At 42.6% G+C, this 16439-nt stretch overlaps 1 protein-coding gene across 1 annotated transcript in view; it reads right to left on the bottom strand.

Moving 5' to 3' along the window:
• The window catches only part of LOC120063153 (sarcoplasmic/endoplasmic reticulum calcium ATPase 2-like), a 41120-nt gene extending 27724 nt beyond the window's left edge, over window positions 1-13396 (bottom strand). The window contains exons 1-5 of the mRNA XM_039013345.1: window positions 12906-13396; window positions 11921-11938; window positions 11735-11817; window positions 8889-8993; window positions 6874-7012 (exon numbers count right to left, since the gene is read on the bottom strand). Of these exons, the coding sequence (XP_038869273.1) occupies window positions 6874-7012; window positions 8889-8993; window positions 11735-11817; window positions 11921-11938; window positions 12906-13023 (463 nt within the window). The 5' untranslated portion in view covers window positions 13024-13396. The remainder of the gene's footprint in view (window positions 1-6873; window positions 7013-8888; window positions 8994-11734; window positions 11818-11920; window positions 11939-12905) is intronic.
• Window positions 13397-16439: the final 3043 nt, after the last annotated feature.

The following is a 16439-nucleotide window of genomic DNA, read 5'->3' as shown; positions in this document are numbered from 1 at the left end:
ACATTAAATCCTAGTAGAAATTCCCTGTATTAGGTCAGTTAGGATCACCACTTTATTTTAAGAATGTGAAATGTCAGAATAATAGTAGAGAGAATGATTTATTTCAGCTTTTATTTCTTTCATCACATTCCCAGTGGGTCAGAAGTTTACATACACTCAATTAGTATTTTGTAGCATTGCCTTTAAATTGTTTAACTTGGGTCAAATGTTTTGGGTAGCCTTCCACAAGCTTCCCACAATAAGATGAGGAATGGGCCAAAATTCAACCCTGACAGAGCTGGTGTAACTGAGTCAGGTTTGTAGGCCTCCTTGCTCGCACACGCTTTTTCAATTCTGCCCACAAATTTTCTATGGGATTGAGGTCAGGGCTTTGTGATGGCCACTCCAATACCTTGACTTTGTTGTCCTTAAGCCATTTTGCCACAACTTTGGAAGTATGCTTGGGGTCATTGTCAATTTGGAAGACCCATTTGCAACCAAGCTTTAACTTCCTGACTGATGTCTTGAGATGTTGCTTCAATATATCCACAAATTTCCTTCCTCATGATGCCATCTATTTTGTGAAGTGCACCAGTCCCTCCTGCAGCAAAGCACCCCCACAACATGATGATGCCACCCCCGTTCTTCACAGTTGGGATGGTGTTCTTCGGCTTGCAAGCCTCCCCCTTTTTCCTCCAAACTTAACGATGTTCATTATGGCCAACCAGTTACATTTTATTTCATCAGACCAGAGTACATTTCTCCAAAAAGTATGATCTCATGATGACAAAACCAGTTTTCTTTTATACATTTTTGCAAATGTATAAAATAAAATAAATGAAATATTACATTTACATAAGTATTCAGACCCTTTATGCAGTACTTTGTTGAAGCACCTTTGGTAGCAATTCTTGGGTATGACACTACAAGCTTGGCACACCTGTATTTGGGGAGTTTCTCCCAATCTTCTCTGCAGATCCTCTCAAGCTCTGTTTGGTTGGATGGGGAGCATAGCTATTTACAGGTCTCTCCAGAGATGTTCGATCGGGTTCAAGTCCGGGCCACTCAAGGACATTCAGAGACTTGTCCCCGAAGCCACTCCTGCGTTGTCTTGGCTGTGTGCTTAGGTCATTGTCCTATTGGAAGGTGAACCTTCACCCCAGTCTGAGGTCCAGAGCGCTCTTGAGAAGTTTTTCATCAAGCAGCTCTCTGTACTTTGCTACGTTTATCTTTCCCTCAATCCTGACAAGTCTACGAGTCCCTGCCTCTGAAAAATATCCCCACAGCATGATGCTGCCACCACCATGCTTCACCGTAGGATGGTGCCAGGTTTCCTCCAGACCTGACGCTTGGCATTGAGAAAAGAGTTCAAAATTGGTTTCATCAGACCAGAGAATCTTGTTTCTCATGGTCTGAGAGTCCTTTAGGTGCCTTTTGGCAACTCCAAGGGGGCTGTCATGTGCCTTTTACTGAGGAGTGACTTCAGTCTGGCCACTCTACCATAAAGGCCTGATTGGTGGAGTGCTGCAGAGATGGTTGTCCTTCTGGAAGGTTCTCCCATATCCACAGAGGAACTCTGGAGCTCTGTCAGAGTGACCATCGGGTTCTTGGTCACCTCCCTGACCAAGGCCCTTCTCCCCTGATTGCTCAATTTAGCCGGGCGGCCAGCTCTAGGATATGTCTCGGTGGTTCCAAAATTCTTCCATTTAAGAATGACGGAGGTCTCGGTTCTTGGGGACCTTCAATGCTGCAGACATTTTTTTGGTACCCTTCCCCAGATCTGTGCCTCGACACAATCCTGTCTCGGAGCTCTACAGACAATTCCTTTGACCTCATGGCTTGGTTTTTGCTGTGGGACCTTAAATAGACAGGTTTGTACCTTTCCAAATTATGTCCAATCAATTTAATTTACCACAAGTGGACTCCAATCAAGTTGTAGAAACATCTCAAGGATGATCAATGGAAACAGGATGCACCTGAGCTCAATTTCGAGTCTCATTGCAAAGGGTCTGAATACTTATGTAAATAAGGTATTTGTTTTTATTTTTTATACATTTGCAAACTTTTCTAAAAACCTGTTTTCATTTGTCATTATGGGTTATTGTGTGTAGATTGATGAGGGCTTTTTGTTTTTAATCCATTTTAGAATAAGGATGTAACATAACAAAATGTGGAAAAAGTCTAGGGGTCTGAATACTTTCCCGAATGAACTGTAGCATCTCAGACATTTAAATGATTAGTTAAAGAAGACCTCTGGATGGTCCTTTCCCTATCCCATTACTAAGTGCGTTTTGTTGCCATCAACACCATGAAAAGGTTGTAATTAAAAGGTAGACTTAGCGATATGACGTAGACGCAGAAAGTAAACAGCATAGTGGGTAAATTTCCGCAACAACTAAGAGCATTGAAGCGCGAGGCTCAACCTCTGCTGTTTTGGTCCCGTGGCTACCACGTTGTGAACAGCGTGAAGCGAACCCCTGCACATGCACAGATACTGTGTGTGACAGAGTGAAGTCTCGTATCTCGCTCAGCTCAATATCTGCGGTGCTGCTCATGGCAACGTCATTTAGCTGAGTCTACATTTAAAACTTCTGCCTGCTAATCCGTATACCTAGCCTAATGAAAGGGGAGTGTTGATGACTCATCCTACCTCCCTCTCCACACAGTAGTCTTCTTAATATTCTAATGCACCGTTCCACATGTGGTCATGAGAAGCTGTGGACAAGGCTACAGTCTGACCACGGTAAAAGAGGAAGCTCTGAAGGGTATTCATGTTCCTGTTAAGGTCAATCTCTGGCTCCTCTTAACAGCCTCTCCAGGGTCTGACCATTTACCGCGACTTCTATTAACCAGACAGCATAGCGCAGATTCCCAGCAGGCAATTCAGGACATGCCTCAAGGTTAAGCTGCCACAGTGCAGTTCAAAACTCAAAAGCAAGGGCAATGCAAACATGCCGAAAATTGTACCTTAACGGTTGGTTGGTACCGTTAGTCTTTAACACTGAAATGTCTAAATGAATTGATAATGTTGAACAACAATATAGGCTAAATGAACAGCAGGTTATTTAGTGCATACTGCCCTCTTTTCAAGTACATACAATTCCCTCTGCCTCATTCATCCAAGACCCAGCCAGACATTGTGCCTCCTGCTGACCCGACACTCACCAAAAGACCCCACAGTGACAGCAAACGCTGGCCAGACCCACATAAAATGCCACATGCCATGCTGGGTGTCTGGAATCCCAGGCCATGGAGGGTGCTGATGGGTAGTGTCTGCGCGTTAGGCTTGGAGGGGTGGGATCGCCATCTACCACTGACTTCCCTACAAGGTCATCTTGCTGTCCAAACAATAGGAACAGCTGAGCAATCCTCCCCCTCATCCTTCACCCAACTCAACACTGACTGGCCCCTATCAGTATGTGGGCCCCTATTTTACTGAACATGCACCGGCCAGGTACCAGAACCCCCAGATTCCTGCAGAAATGCAACACCTCGGGCTACAGACCACATTATGCTGATGACTAGCTATGTGCAATAAACACCTTAAGTTAAACTAAAAAGAATGGCCGTTGCATTTATGGCCAATGTTGAGCTATTCAGGGTGAAGAGAACCATCTCCTTAATTTCCCTGAAGTTCTGAGATAAATTAAGAGTGACTATGGGTTGAGAGATAAGTGAATCGCCTAGCAGGAGCAGCAGCTGTCTGAACCACGGTGCTGTGAGGGACATGCTAGAGGGCGCAGCTCATCAGACCAACATTTTCCCTGGTGGCGTCATGTAAAAATCCCCCCAGCGTGAAGAAGATTCTTCCCAATCGTTCTGATTGTGCTCCGATTGTGACGTCATGCTTTAACATTTCTCCCAGCGTGAAAATGTTCCCAGTTGAATAATCACACGCGCAGCTCTTTACGCTATGTGGATGGCTGAGCTAGTGTGGATGTTTCGCTCACTTCCTCAACCTCGAAAAACTGTTCTGAGGGCACACGCATTTGCTTCACACATCTGCCAATCAATGGTGGCCAGGAGTATTGACACTGACCAAATCAGAAGCTTGTTGAGGTGTGAGGTCAGCATATAAAACACAGACTCACACATCAAAGTGCTGAGGGTTGATGTGAGGAGAGATTTTTTGCGATTGCAAAGACTTGGGCGCTACGGGAGGGTGTGAGAGACATCCGGCCGTGCTCAGACTCGAAGCTGTAATCGCTGCCAAAAGTGCTTCAACAAAGTACTGAGTAAAGGGTCTGAATACTTATGTAAATGTGATATTTCCCCAAAAAGAAATTATACATAATTTTTTTTTTTGTCATTATGGGGTATTGTGTGTAGATTAATGAGGGGAAAAAACTATTACATCTATTTTAGAGTAAGGCTGTAACGTAATAAAATGTGGAAAAACTCAAGGGGTCTGAATACTTTCTGAATGGACTGTATCTGGTTGTAAAATAGTTGCTATTAAGCACAAAATGGAGAGTTGAGAAATAAAAATTATACCTCTGACAAGATATCGGTTTGTTTAAACTAATTAATCAATCAGAACACTTTTTCTCCGGGAAAGGAAAGCGAGTGACTCGTTCGACATCGCAGCAGGCCCCAGCGAAACATGTACAGGCAGGAATCATGAGCATAATGTATTTTACTGTTTGACCAAATAATGGTTTAAGCCACCTAAAAAAAAACATTTTGAGTGAGGTGACCATGTAGAATGTGCAGCTCCCACCGATTAGTTCAATTAAAACATTTATTCGCACAGCCAAGTCAAAGGGTCACAAAATGCAACTAAATGGTTGCAGTCTGGAACCCTGCCTGGAACAGCAGTCAAGGAAAGCTGACATCACATAGCTGCAGATTAGTTTAGTAAGAACAGCAGTGACAGCAAACCTCAGCACAGCATCCCTGTATTGACAGTGCTGGGTCAGACAGCTTGGGCTGGACAAGGATGAACTACAGTACAAAGATACAGCAAGAGGACAGCCAGCCCAGCCAGAGGATGTACTGAGAAATGCATTAGCTACAATCAAAACAGTAATGAAAACCAACACTGGGCTATAATCTTCCGGACAGTAAACACATCTGCAGAGAGCAAAGCACCATCTCTAGACTGTGGATGTCCCATGTGGGCTTATGAGAGTTGAGAAGGAGAGAGCTAAATGTGTCTACCTCCAGAGGGCTTACAGGAGCTGGGAAGGAGAAATGGGCTCGGAGTGGAGCGGAGCGAGAGGCTGGCTGACAGGCAGGGCAGGGCCAGAGATGGCCCGTTTAGTATTCTGCTCACAGCTCAGCCAGTCACTGCAGCCTGCGTCCTCTGCCTCAGCAGTGAGCTGGCATCTGCGTCACAACCAGCCCTCTTGCTGGCAGGGGGGTCACACTGGGACTTTGGGCAAAAAACTGTGATGTTCTTTTTATTCAGAAAAGAACATCACAGAAACCAATATAAAAAGGCTGCAGAATTGACCCATATGCCCTCTTTTAGGTGAGCTTCTCAATCTCCACCTGACAGCGTGCACAACGCGTCACTCTGACAATATCTGCTTTACCAGCCGCTCTCTGGAAGTCTGCTTTCCGAGCAAGGATGTTAGCCATTTTCCTGGGTGAACATAGAGCACACAACCAATCATGCCCACACTAAACAATCATAGGAGGCACAGAGGCTGGAATTCACACAGCAGGACCAGTCTTTGACAAATTCCTGTGCATCAAATAAAGGCAACTATAAATAATACCCACTAAGACTTCCAGGACACACTTAGATAACCATACTATTATGAAGCCATTGTCAAACATCTACCCCCCAAACCTAATTTTCCATCACTCTATCACAATTGGTTTAATAGAAATTAGCGAGCAGCTAATGCACGCAGTGCTGACGGTGCCCTTCTCAAGGTGACTTTGGAGCCCTGCCAAAAACTGTCCCACACTGCAACAATGTTCCCCAGAGAAGGGGGGGGGGGGGGGGGGGCACAAGACACCGGCCATCTTCCCTACTGTCACTGCCTGCTATAAATACACCATGATTTTATAATCTAGACAGGCTATCCAGGCTTAAAATAAACCCACCACTTTGCGCAAAAGAACACTGCATCACCTCAATGGCTTAGGGTTAAACAAAGTATCATGATAACGTTAGCCCTTCAAGGGCTACAGCATTCAACTCCACATCAGTTGAATACGTCCATCCCCCGCTGCACTGCAGCCAGGTATTGCCCAGGACACATTCCTCTCAAAACCAGAGACGTCTCGCTCTTCGCTAAAGTGCTAGAGTCACTGTCTTTGGGTGAGTCATACCAGCCGCACTGAGAAAACGGGAGACAAGCCACTCAAAGGTTGAGTTTACCGGCTCCAAGGGGGATGTTCTAGCTACGGTTGAGCCGCATGCGAGACTCATCAAGGTGGTGTGTTCAGTGCACCCTGGTGAGTTAAGCACCCCCAGGAAACATGCGCACATGATCCGAGAGGCCTTTAGCAGCACTAGTGCCTAGTCATCTGGGACAATGGGTTAATAGAAACATCCCAAAATACACCACTCCTGTAGGGTGAGTCACCTCTGCAGTGGGACTAGGGGAAGAGGGGAATTGAAATGAGCTTTTACTGCTAAAACGTCAGCCTGACCTTGCCTAGACTCATGAGCCCTTTTAAAAATAGCATTTACCTGAATGAGGTGTCATAAAAAGCAAAGGCTAAAAACAATGCTGTTTTGCATAAAAAGAGATCAGGACTGTCCTTTTTTTCTACAGTGGTAAACTATTAAAAGGGAAATATTTTTCTAACAAAGAATAATAACTGTTAATAATTAATCCTTAAACAATACTTATTCATAAGCAAAATGACTGAATTATCAGAAATAGTCTAGGTCTAATGCATCCTAAAGCACCGAGAAAGACAGGGTTACCTTACCAGAAACCTCTACGATGTCTCCTGGCACGATTTCTTTGGCCTTGATCCTCTGAACGGTCTTCCTGTCCTGGCGGTAGACCTTGCCCATCTCAGGCTCGTACTCTTTTAGGGCTTCAATGGCATCCTCAGCATTGCGTTCCTGTGTAGATTAGAAATGTTGACCGTTTGCTTACATATTTGAAATTGATGATCTGACGACATTATAGATGCCAATTCAAATAAGCTAATTTTACTTTTTTACTATCTCACAAACTACAGATATATGTGGGTTCATTTAAAGGCACAATCTGTAACTTCAACATGCCACTTTGTTTTGTTAACTGATGGATGGGGCTGGTGAAATATAACCAGTTTTGAATTCAAAGACAGCAGGAGATCTTAGAGATTGTGCCTTTAATGCATGACAAGGACCAGGAGATTTGCCTTCGCATATTTTAAAATCTGGAAGGGGAAAAAATAAAAAAAAGGTGCAATATGCAGAAATCGCTCTGCCATTTCATGGTTGCTAAAATTCTAATTGTTTTCCTAATTTCAGAAACATTGTACAATCTAAAACGCTGTGAAATATCTTTCGGCAGACATAGGTGGGTTAATTTAAAGGCACAAAATCATAGAAATAGCACACATAGAACAGATCTAAAAGCTTCATATACCCGCTTTCAATTACAATAACAGATATAACTCTAATTTCTATGTGAATTTGGTCAGGTTGCCAAAAACAAAAGTTACATATGGTAACTGATTATGCTTAAGAAAACAGAAGTGCAAGTAGTAAACATTGTGTCAGTCACATATACTAGTAATTTATGAAAACAGTAGCTAAATAAGAACCTTCACACCATGCCAAAGTCACGTTCACTCAATCACTTAGAATAGAAAGCTTAGTTCTAAAGTCCACATTTCTAGGCCAACTTCAACGTATCAGTTAGTGAGAGCCTATCAGGGTAGGAATGGCCAGTTGCATCACTTCCTGTTGAGTAAGTCTACTCCATGGCATTTTATTTTTTATTTAACCTTTATTTAACCAGGAAGGGCTCATTGAGATTTAAAATCTCTTTTTCAAGAGCGTCCTGGCCAAGATAGGCAGCACCAAGTCATTACAAAAAATTACAGACAGACATGAAAAACTACAAGTAATCTAGTAAAAACCATTCATGAATTCACAAGAGTATAACAATATCAAAAACACTTTGCACTGGCTTAGCTTACTGAACATTCCTCCTAGGGGCTGCCTGGCAGTGCAAGCAAAGTCAACCAGCATGACAAAAGGTCTGACAAGAAAATGGGCATCGAAACAGAGTAAAAAAGACAACTATCAACTTGTGGATTGAATTGCCTATCATTTATTCCATCCTTTGACTACACAGAAATGCTTTATGGACTGGATTCAAATGTTCAAGACCATTTGCTCACAAACATGCTATCTATGGAATGTTAAACTCCGACAGACTGAGGAAATGTAACCTAGTTCTGGACAAACTCATGCAGGAATTTAGACTGAATGAATAAATCCTAAGGGAGCATCCAGCCAATTTGTGTTGGTAGTTGCTACAGACAAATTTCTCCTTGCAAAGACTGCAAACATTAGAGAATGGCTAAGAGACCATGGGTGTAAACATAATTAAAGCAACAGACGTGAAGTCTGAGCAAGAGGAGGGATTGTCACTTTGGTCACGCCTAAACCTTCTCAAATGTACTCAGTGACCCACTTTCTTCCTTGCCCCATTTTTCATCTACCATTGAACAGCAAGTCCTTAAAGAAAGGAAAGCATAAAACTGCCATGTGACCAATGAACAGAATGTATGAGACTTGTGGATTCTCCTACCTACAACTCTTTATGGTAGCTGTTTTGCCTATAGTCGCTAGCTAGTTGCATACAATAAGTATTCCTTTCCACAGCCTGCACCAAAACAAGAGTTTCGGAATACTGTCATTGACATTGCAACGCCACACTGAACATCGACTTTCAAAATACTGTAAAAGATGTCTAAATTACGTCATGCAAGTTGCTCACCTGCCACACACCCACGATGGCATTGGCTATAAGAATGAGTAAGATTACAAAAGGCTCCACAAAGGCTGTGATTGTTTCTTCTCCATCCTCGAACAAGGCCAAGACCTAAAGGTAAACAAGACAACGATGATCCATTATTGACATGATTCCACATAGGAGATAGCACAGGAGTAATTAACAACATCTCTCCCCCTGGTTACGCTTACTACGATGTATTTAAGCGATCAGAATCATGTTAAGAAAACGGTTGTGAAATAAGGTTAAACTAAATGTCCACGGAGAATGTGTATGCATTCTGATACGACTGATTAACTTAGCAGTGGTAGAAATGCATAGAAATGTACATTTTGTTGAGTGAGCTGTATTTTTTACATAAATGACAACAAGATGAACATACAAAAAGTTACATCAGAAGATTTACAGTAGGATATCAGTGCAAGAGTAACACATTTAAACAAAATGAATACAACACATTTGTTTAGATGTTAAAACATTTTCTAAAGCTTTGAGCTCATTTAACACCAAAACTGGACAACATTTTCCAAGTTCAAAAGCAATGTGCTAAAGGTGCAACACATAGGATTTTGAGTTTTTGAATTGTAATTTCAGAAAATGTCCATAATATAGTTGCAGTAATAGTGGAATGATAGTGTTTCACAGTATTACTTACCCGCCAGTGTTTTGATTGGCTGTGATATTAGCCCATTGATTTCTCCCGCCAGATATCGTTTTTACAGCTGTTTGAAGCTAGTGGACCGGAACAGAAAGTAACTTGCTGTTTTTTTCCCGGTTTTGGTCCACCAGCTTCAAACAGCTGTAAAAAAAATACTTGTTCGTATTCAAAATATATTTCACAACGATTTGGATGGTACAATGATTCCCTACACTATTCAGTGCCTGTTGTCTCACAAACAAAAATTGAGCGAACAGTGTAGACTTTTTGCAACCAGGAAATGATAGCGATTTTCATAAGATAACACAGCCACAAAGTCAGAACATTTGACAGATGTTGCTCAGGCAGGAACCCTAAATAGGCGAAAATCACAACACTGGTGGGTATGTAATACTGTGAAAACACTATCATTCCATTATTAGTGCCAGATATATTAATGGGCATTTTCTGAAATTACAACGCAAAAATTCTAACAAATCCTATGCGTAGCACCTTTCAAATACCATAAACCTCATCGTAATCTAGCACCGCAATCTAGCACCGCACATAAACGCACATTGTTGAATTAAAGTTCCAAATTAAATCTGTTTTTATCTCATTTATGGTCAATTTTGCACATAAGGCATTTGAAATTCGAAAACTTAAATCGAACACCGAAAATACAGTAAGACTACAGTTTATAACAGATCGTGTTGATGTATGTAATTTCAGTGTCAGCACATAACAGTACATTTGGACAAATTAATCAATGGCCCTCAGTAGCCATAAGTATCATGCATAGTATGCATGTCAAATATGAGCAGTTGAAACAAACAGCCAGCCACCTTACCACCTCAAACAAACCAGTTACCAGGACTACTGCTGCAGTAATCGGTCACAACCAACAGATTTCACTTAACATAGCCATTCTCCAACTCTGCACTCTTCCTCTCTCACAAACCAGAGATAAAAACACTCTTCTGGGAGCAAGACTAATTTGCATGTTATCTACTGAGAATAAGAGCACACGACACGTGTTGCACAAATTCACTTTAACGTGACAAAGCCGCATCATGAACACCGCGCTGCAAGTTCTTCTGCAAGTTCTGCTGCACCCGCTTGTTATTTCATTAGCCTACTACTCGCCCATCATTGGATCTGACTTAACTGACAACCGACCAAAAGTATGGGAGTGCGGTGCATGGGAGAAGGCGTGGTGCATTCGTCTGGGGAATGCCCTCCCACTGAAGGTCAGAGCCCAAATTTGGTCTTGAGTGGTGGCCTGTCCCCGTCAGACAGCAACCACCAACACCACCATATCGCAAGGCTGGGCACTGCATACCAGCTCCTCTAGCAGACTGACACACACTGGGATTATAGATTACAGCTCTTGACACCTCCATACTGGCATCAAAAGGACCTCATCTCCTCAAGTCAATGGACATACTATCTGACACTACATTGTAAACCTTTCCAGTGCAAAAACATCCTTCTGTCCACTACCAAAAAACATGAATAGTAAACACTGATGTAGCAGTACACTGCTAATACTGCAGAACAATGAAAATTAGGCTAGATCACTGTATGCTGTCAGTTACATTTCTATCAAACCATTTAGCTTGTGGATAGGCTTCTTACTCCAAATAAACGAGGCAGAGGAGAGGAAGTGATTACACTGCGAGAGTAAAAGACAACTCAAATGTCTTGTTAGACACATGGTGATAGCAACTCGAGTCAAGCAACTGCTGTCATCACCATTCCTCAGATGTGTAGCTAGCCTTCTCAGCTGTTTGGCTGCCTGATCTGTGAATGTAACCTCAGCCTAGGCATTCAAACAGAAGACATTTGCTGTCCACACGTCTCATGCCACTAAGTCAAACATACACTTTCCCTTTCCATGCCAGACAGCCCACTCCTACTGATGTGCTTTCATCAGCAGCTCTGAACAGCAAGCAGATGATTTAAGAGTTTGTTTCTATGACAACTTAACGCAGCATGTCCGGGGGGGGGGGGCTTGTTTTGGTTTATTACATAGAGGTGATAATCTAATACATTCACAATACTCTTCAATACAGCGGTCACTGTAAAGGATTGTGACCAAATTCCAGGCCCATGGCAAGCAGCAGCAGTACCAAAGTTAGTGTGTGTTCTAAACCTGATCTAAAAAAACAAAGAGTCTAAGCGATATACTTACAAAAGATATACAAGCTGCCAGCAGAAGAATTCGTACAAGTAAATCTTCAAATTGTTCAACAACAAGCTCCCATAGAGACTTCCCTGTGGAATGAAAGAGATGTAAAAACACATAAAATCAAGAAGAATTTGTAGCACATAGATTTCACTTTTACAACAAACTATTTTAATGACGTGTTGTTATTACCTTCTTCAGCAGGTAACTCTGGAGATGGGCCAATCCAAAGTGCATACAGGGAAAAGAGAACACACCATTACATTAGTAATGTTTTAGTAGCTAATGCTGTTAATTTTGACAATCAAACATATGGCACTGCAATTTGTTTATCTCCACCCCATTTGACTCCCAATGACCCCCACTAAACCCCATATGTCCTGGTTCAGATTTTGCTGAGCTAAAACTTTGCTATAGGCAACATGGGAAAACAGGGTTTTGATTTAATTGCATTCACCTAGTGAAACCCCAGTCTTGTATTCGGCTGAGTCATTAACAGTAGCAAGTCGTAGATGGTAAGCATATTGCCCAATCAATGTTTGAATTCATGGTGGTGACACATTAGGTAACTTTTTGAACCCATGTTCTCAGAGGTCACCTTGAATGGTGTCAGACGCACCCAATCTATTTTATGTCATCCAGTAGACGCTTTCATGAGCTTAAATCGGGAATCGAGCCTCGTTTCTTGTGTTAACAGCTAGGAAAAACTACAGAACCCAGGATTCTATGAACCGGCTTGCGTTAGCTAACTAGCATCATTAACTGTCAGCTAGCTAGGCCTGTGCCATGCCCATGGCGAGCGGCTATGCTGTCCCAAATGTCCTAGGCTAGCCATCACATCAGAATGCCAAGGCACACGTCAGCGGTCTATACTTGTATACCTGGTTTAAAATACCCTTACACTAATATAACAATTCCCCCATGTAACTGACTACTTTCTAGCTAGTTTGTACAAGATTGAAACCCACGAGGTTGTCTACGATGACATCAGCCAAATTAATTCAGTCCATGACCGAGCCGAGTGATGGGGCTGACATTTACCCCAATGTGTAACTCCTAGGTAACTTTAGCTAAGTGGGACTAAATGATGGTATCATGTTCCCTCATGAGTGACATATAGTGAACATTAGCTAAATAGCTACCGGTACTACTAGTAAAGGTGTAGAGGTTCACATACCGTTCGAGCCCCATTTCTCCTTTTGACGTTTCACCTGGTCCAAACCAAGTCCAGTGCTTTCGTTGACGGAGAAATGGCTATAAACTTCTTCAACACTCTTTGTGTGAGCGTTATCCATGATGGTTGGTGGGCTTCTGGTCAGTTGTACTTTGTTTACTCAGCCGCCTCCGTCTCTTTAAAATTAAAACCTTTCAGCAGAAATACAGCTTGCCAACTGTGAAATATGCATTCACAGAAAGGCCAGATGTCGATGATACGAATATGAAATTGTCCGTAAATTGGTAGGCTGATAAACGAGCTAATTGGAACGAAAAATGACTCTTCCTCCCTCAATAAATGTTACTTTGGGTGTCCTCTTATCTCCCCAAAAATGGTTGAAAAGAGTGCAGCAATCGCCAATGTTAAGGGCTGCAATCAGCCGGTCCAATCCTTGCGCTGACCTAAATCCACCTTCCCCGGCACAGCTCACAGCTTCAGTGGTAACAAACTGTAGCGCTGATCTGATTTTATTGAAAGTGCCTCAACACTGGGTCGTCATTAGTTACCACAGCCACAAAGTCAGAAGGCCCGCCTACTCAACCAATCAAACGAGGGAATGTGATGACAGCCAAAGTCAGAAGGTCCGAATACTCGACCAATCATATGAGGGAGTGTGATGACGCGTATGCCGGTTACAGTTCGTTGGAAACGACCAATCAGATGAGGGAGTATGATGACGATTATGCCGACCGTCTTGCAGAAGCAGACGAGACCCATTTATTTTATCTAGAGATCATCAAAGATTTGGTTATTTATTATCTATATTAAAACCAACCGTTCTAAATGCAAAGTGGTAATTGGATGTCTTACTCAAAAACTAATCTTGCAAGGTTATCAGGATGTTTGTCCTTACTCATAGTTACTTGTCTTAACCCAAAATAGGTTTACTCCAACATCTGCATTGTTTTTAAAATGGCATGTAGACAAACAAATTGGTAAATCTTGATTTTAGATTTTTATTTTCAGAATCCATAAGTAATCCACAAGTAAAACGTACATAGTTTCACAGAAATGTTCACAGAAATGTCAATGTTTGAAATTGGCTGATTTAAGATGAAAACTTCAATCCTGTTACTTTATTTGGCACCTAGGCACTTACCCGAGTGGATCTCAGTGTAAGAGGCGTCACTACAGTCCCTGGTTCGAATCCAGGCTGTATCACATCCAGCCGTGATTGGGAGCCCCAAAGGGTGGCGCACAATTGGCCTGGCGTCTTTCGGGTTTGGCCAAGTTAGGCCGTCATTGTAAATAAGAATTTGTTCTTAACTGACTTTAATAGTTAAATAAAGGTTCAATAAAAAATACTACAGTCAATTATTTATTAAACTTAACATTGCCTTGTAGTCCACCTTTTTGGTATTTTGTGCCAGTTTCCATCTCTGTACAAAGTCATAGTCTTCAAGCTATGGAAGATGGCAAAACATGTAATGATAATAATTGATTGTACTTACATGGCACTTTTCTAGACACCCAAAGCTCTTTATAGTATAAGGGTAATCTCACCACACTAACTTACTCTTTATTTGCATTTATTTATCTAGCCCATCCACCCCCCTCTTCCGATGACAAAAGTATATATATATATATTTTAAACATAGATTTAGTTTAATATACATAATTCATACACTTTACATACATGGTACTTTTATACACAGCATTACATTATAGGAGTACAATACACGTACACTACGATCACAAGACGCAGGCCTCCTAATTGTCTCTAGAATTTCTAAGCAAACAGCTGGAGGCAGGGTTTTCTCCTATAGAGCTCCATTTTTATGGAATGGTCTGCCTATCCATGTGAGAGACGCAGACTCGGTCTCAACCTTTAAGTCTTTACTGAAGACTCGTCTCTTCAGTAGGTCATATGATTGAGTGTAGTCTGGCCCAGGAGTGTGAAGGTGAACGGAAAGGCTCTGGAGCAACGAACCGCCCTTGCTGTCTCTGCCTGGCCGGTTCCCTTCTCTCCACTGGGATTCTCTGCCTCTAACCCTATTACAGGGGCTGAGTCACTGGCTTACTGGTGCTCTTCCATGCCATCCCTAGGAGGGGTGCGTCACTTGAGTGGGTTGAGTCACTGACGTGATCTTCCTGTCTGGGTTGGCGCCCCCCTTGGGTTGTGCCGTGGCGGAGATCTTTGTGGGCTATACTCGGCCTTGTCTCAGGATGGTAAGTTGGTGGTTGAAGTTATCCCTCTAGTGGTGTGGGGGCTGTGCTTTGGCAAAGTGGGTGGGGTTATATCCTGCCTGTTTGGCCCTGTCCGGGGGTATCATCGGATGGGGCCACAGTGTCTCCTGACCCCTCCTGTCTCAGCCTCCAGTACTTATTTATGCTGCAGTAGTTTATGTGTCGGGGGGCTAGGGTCAGTCTGTTAAATCTGGAGTACTTCTCCTGTCTTATCCGGTGTCCTGTGTGAATTTAAGTATGCTCTCTCTAATTCTCTCTTTCTTTCTCTCTCTCGGAGGACCTGAGCCCTAGGACCATGGCTCAGGACTACCTGGCATGATGACTCCTTGCTGTCCCCAGTCCACCTGGCCATGCTGCTGCTCCAGTTTCAACTGTTCTGCATGTAGCTATGGAACCCTGACCTGTTCACCGGACGTGCTACCTGTCCCAGACCTGCTGTTTTCAACTCTCTAGAGACAGCAGGAGCGGTAGAGATACTCTTAATGATCGGCTATGAAAAGCCAACTGATATTTACTCCTGAGGTGCTGACTTGTTGCACCCTCAACAACTACTGTGATTAGTATTATTTGACCATGCTGGTCATTTATGAACATTTGAACATCTTGGCCATGTTCTGTTATAATCTCCACCCGGCACAGCCAGAAGAGGACTGGCCACCCCTCATAGCCTGGTTCCTCTCTAGGTTTCTTCCTAGGTTTTGGCATTTCTAGGGAGTTTTTCCTAGCCACCGAGCTTCTACACCTGCATTGCTTGCTGTTTGGGGTTTTATGCTGGGTTTCTGTACAGCACTTTGAGATATCAGCTGATGTAAGAAGGGCTATATAAATACATTTTATTTGATTTGGTTGAGAGCCCAGTCAGACATATTGCCAAATTTTCTAAAACGATGTTGGAGGCGGCTTATGGTTCGCAACAGCTCTGGTGGACATTCCTCTTGTCAGCAAAACAATTGCATGCTCCCTTAAAACTTGAGACATCTGTGGCATTGTGTTGTGTGACAAAACTGCACATTTTAGAGTGGCCTTTTATTGTCCCCAGCACAAGGTGCACCTGTGTAATGATCATTCTGTTTAATCAGCTTCTTGATATGCCACACCTGTCAGGTGGATGGATTATCTTGGCAAAGGAGAAATTCTCACTTACAGGGATGTACACTCATTTATGCACAAAATTGGAGAGAAATACGACAAATATTTCAGCTCATGAAACATGGGACCAACAATTTACATGTTGCATTTATATTTTTGTTCAGTGTAAAGTTGGTCGCTTCGTCTTCCGTAGTTTTCCGTAAATAAGCGTTATAACAT

This window comes from Salvelinus namaycush, chromosome 18 (genome assembly GCF_016432855.1).
Source record: "Salvelinus namaycush isolate Seneca chromosome 18, SaNama_1.0, whole genome shotgun sequence".
Classification (NCBI taxonomy): Eukaryota; Metazoa; Chordata; class Actinopteri; order Salmoniformes; family Salmonidae; genus Salvelinus; species Salvelinus namaycush.
Note: the sequence above shows the minus strand (reverse complement) of the source record. Positions and strands in the feature narration are given on the sequence as shown.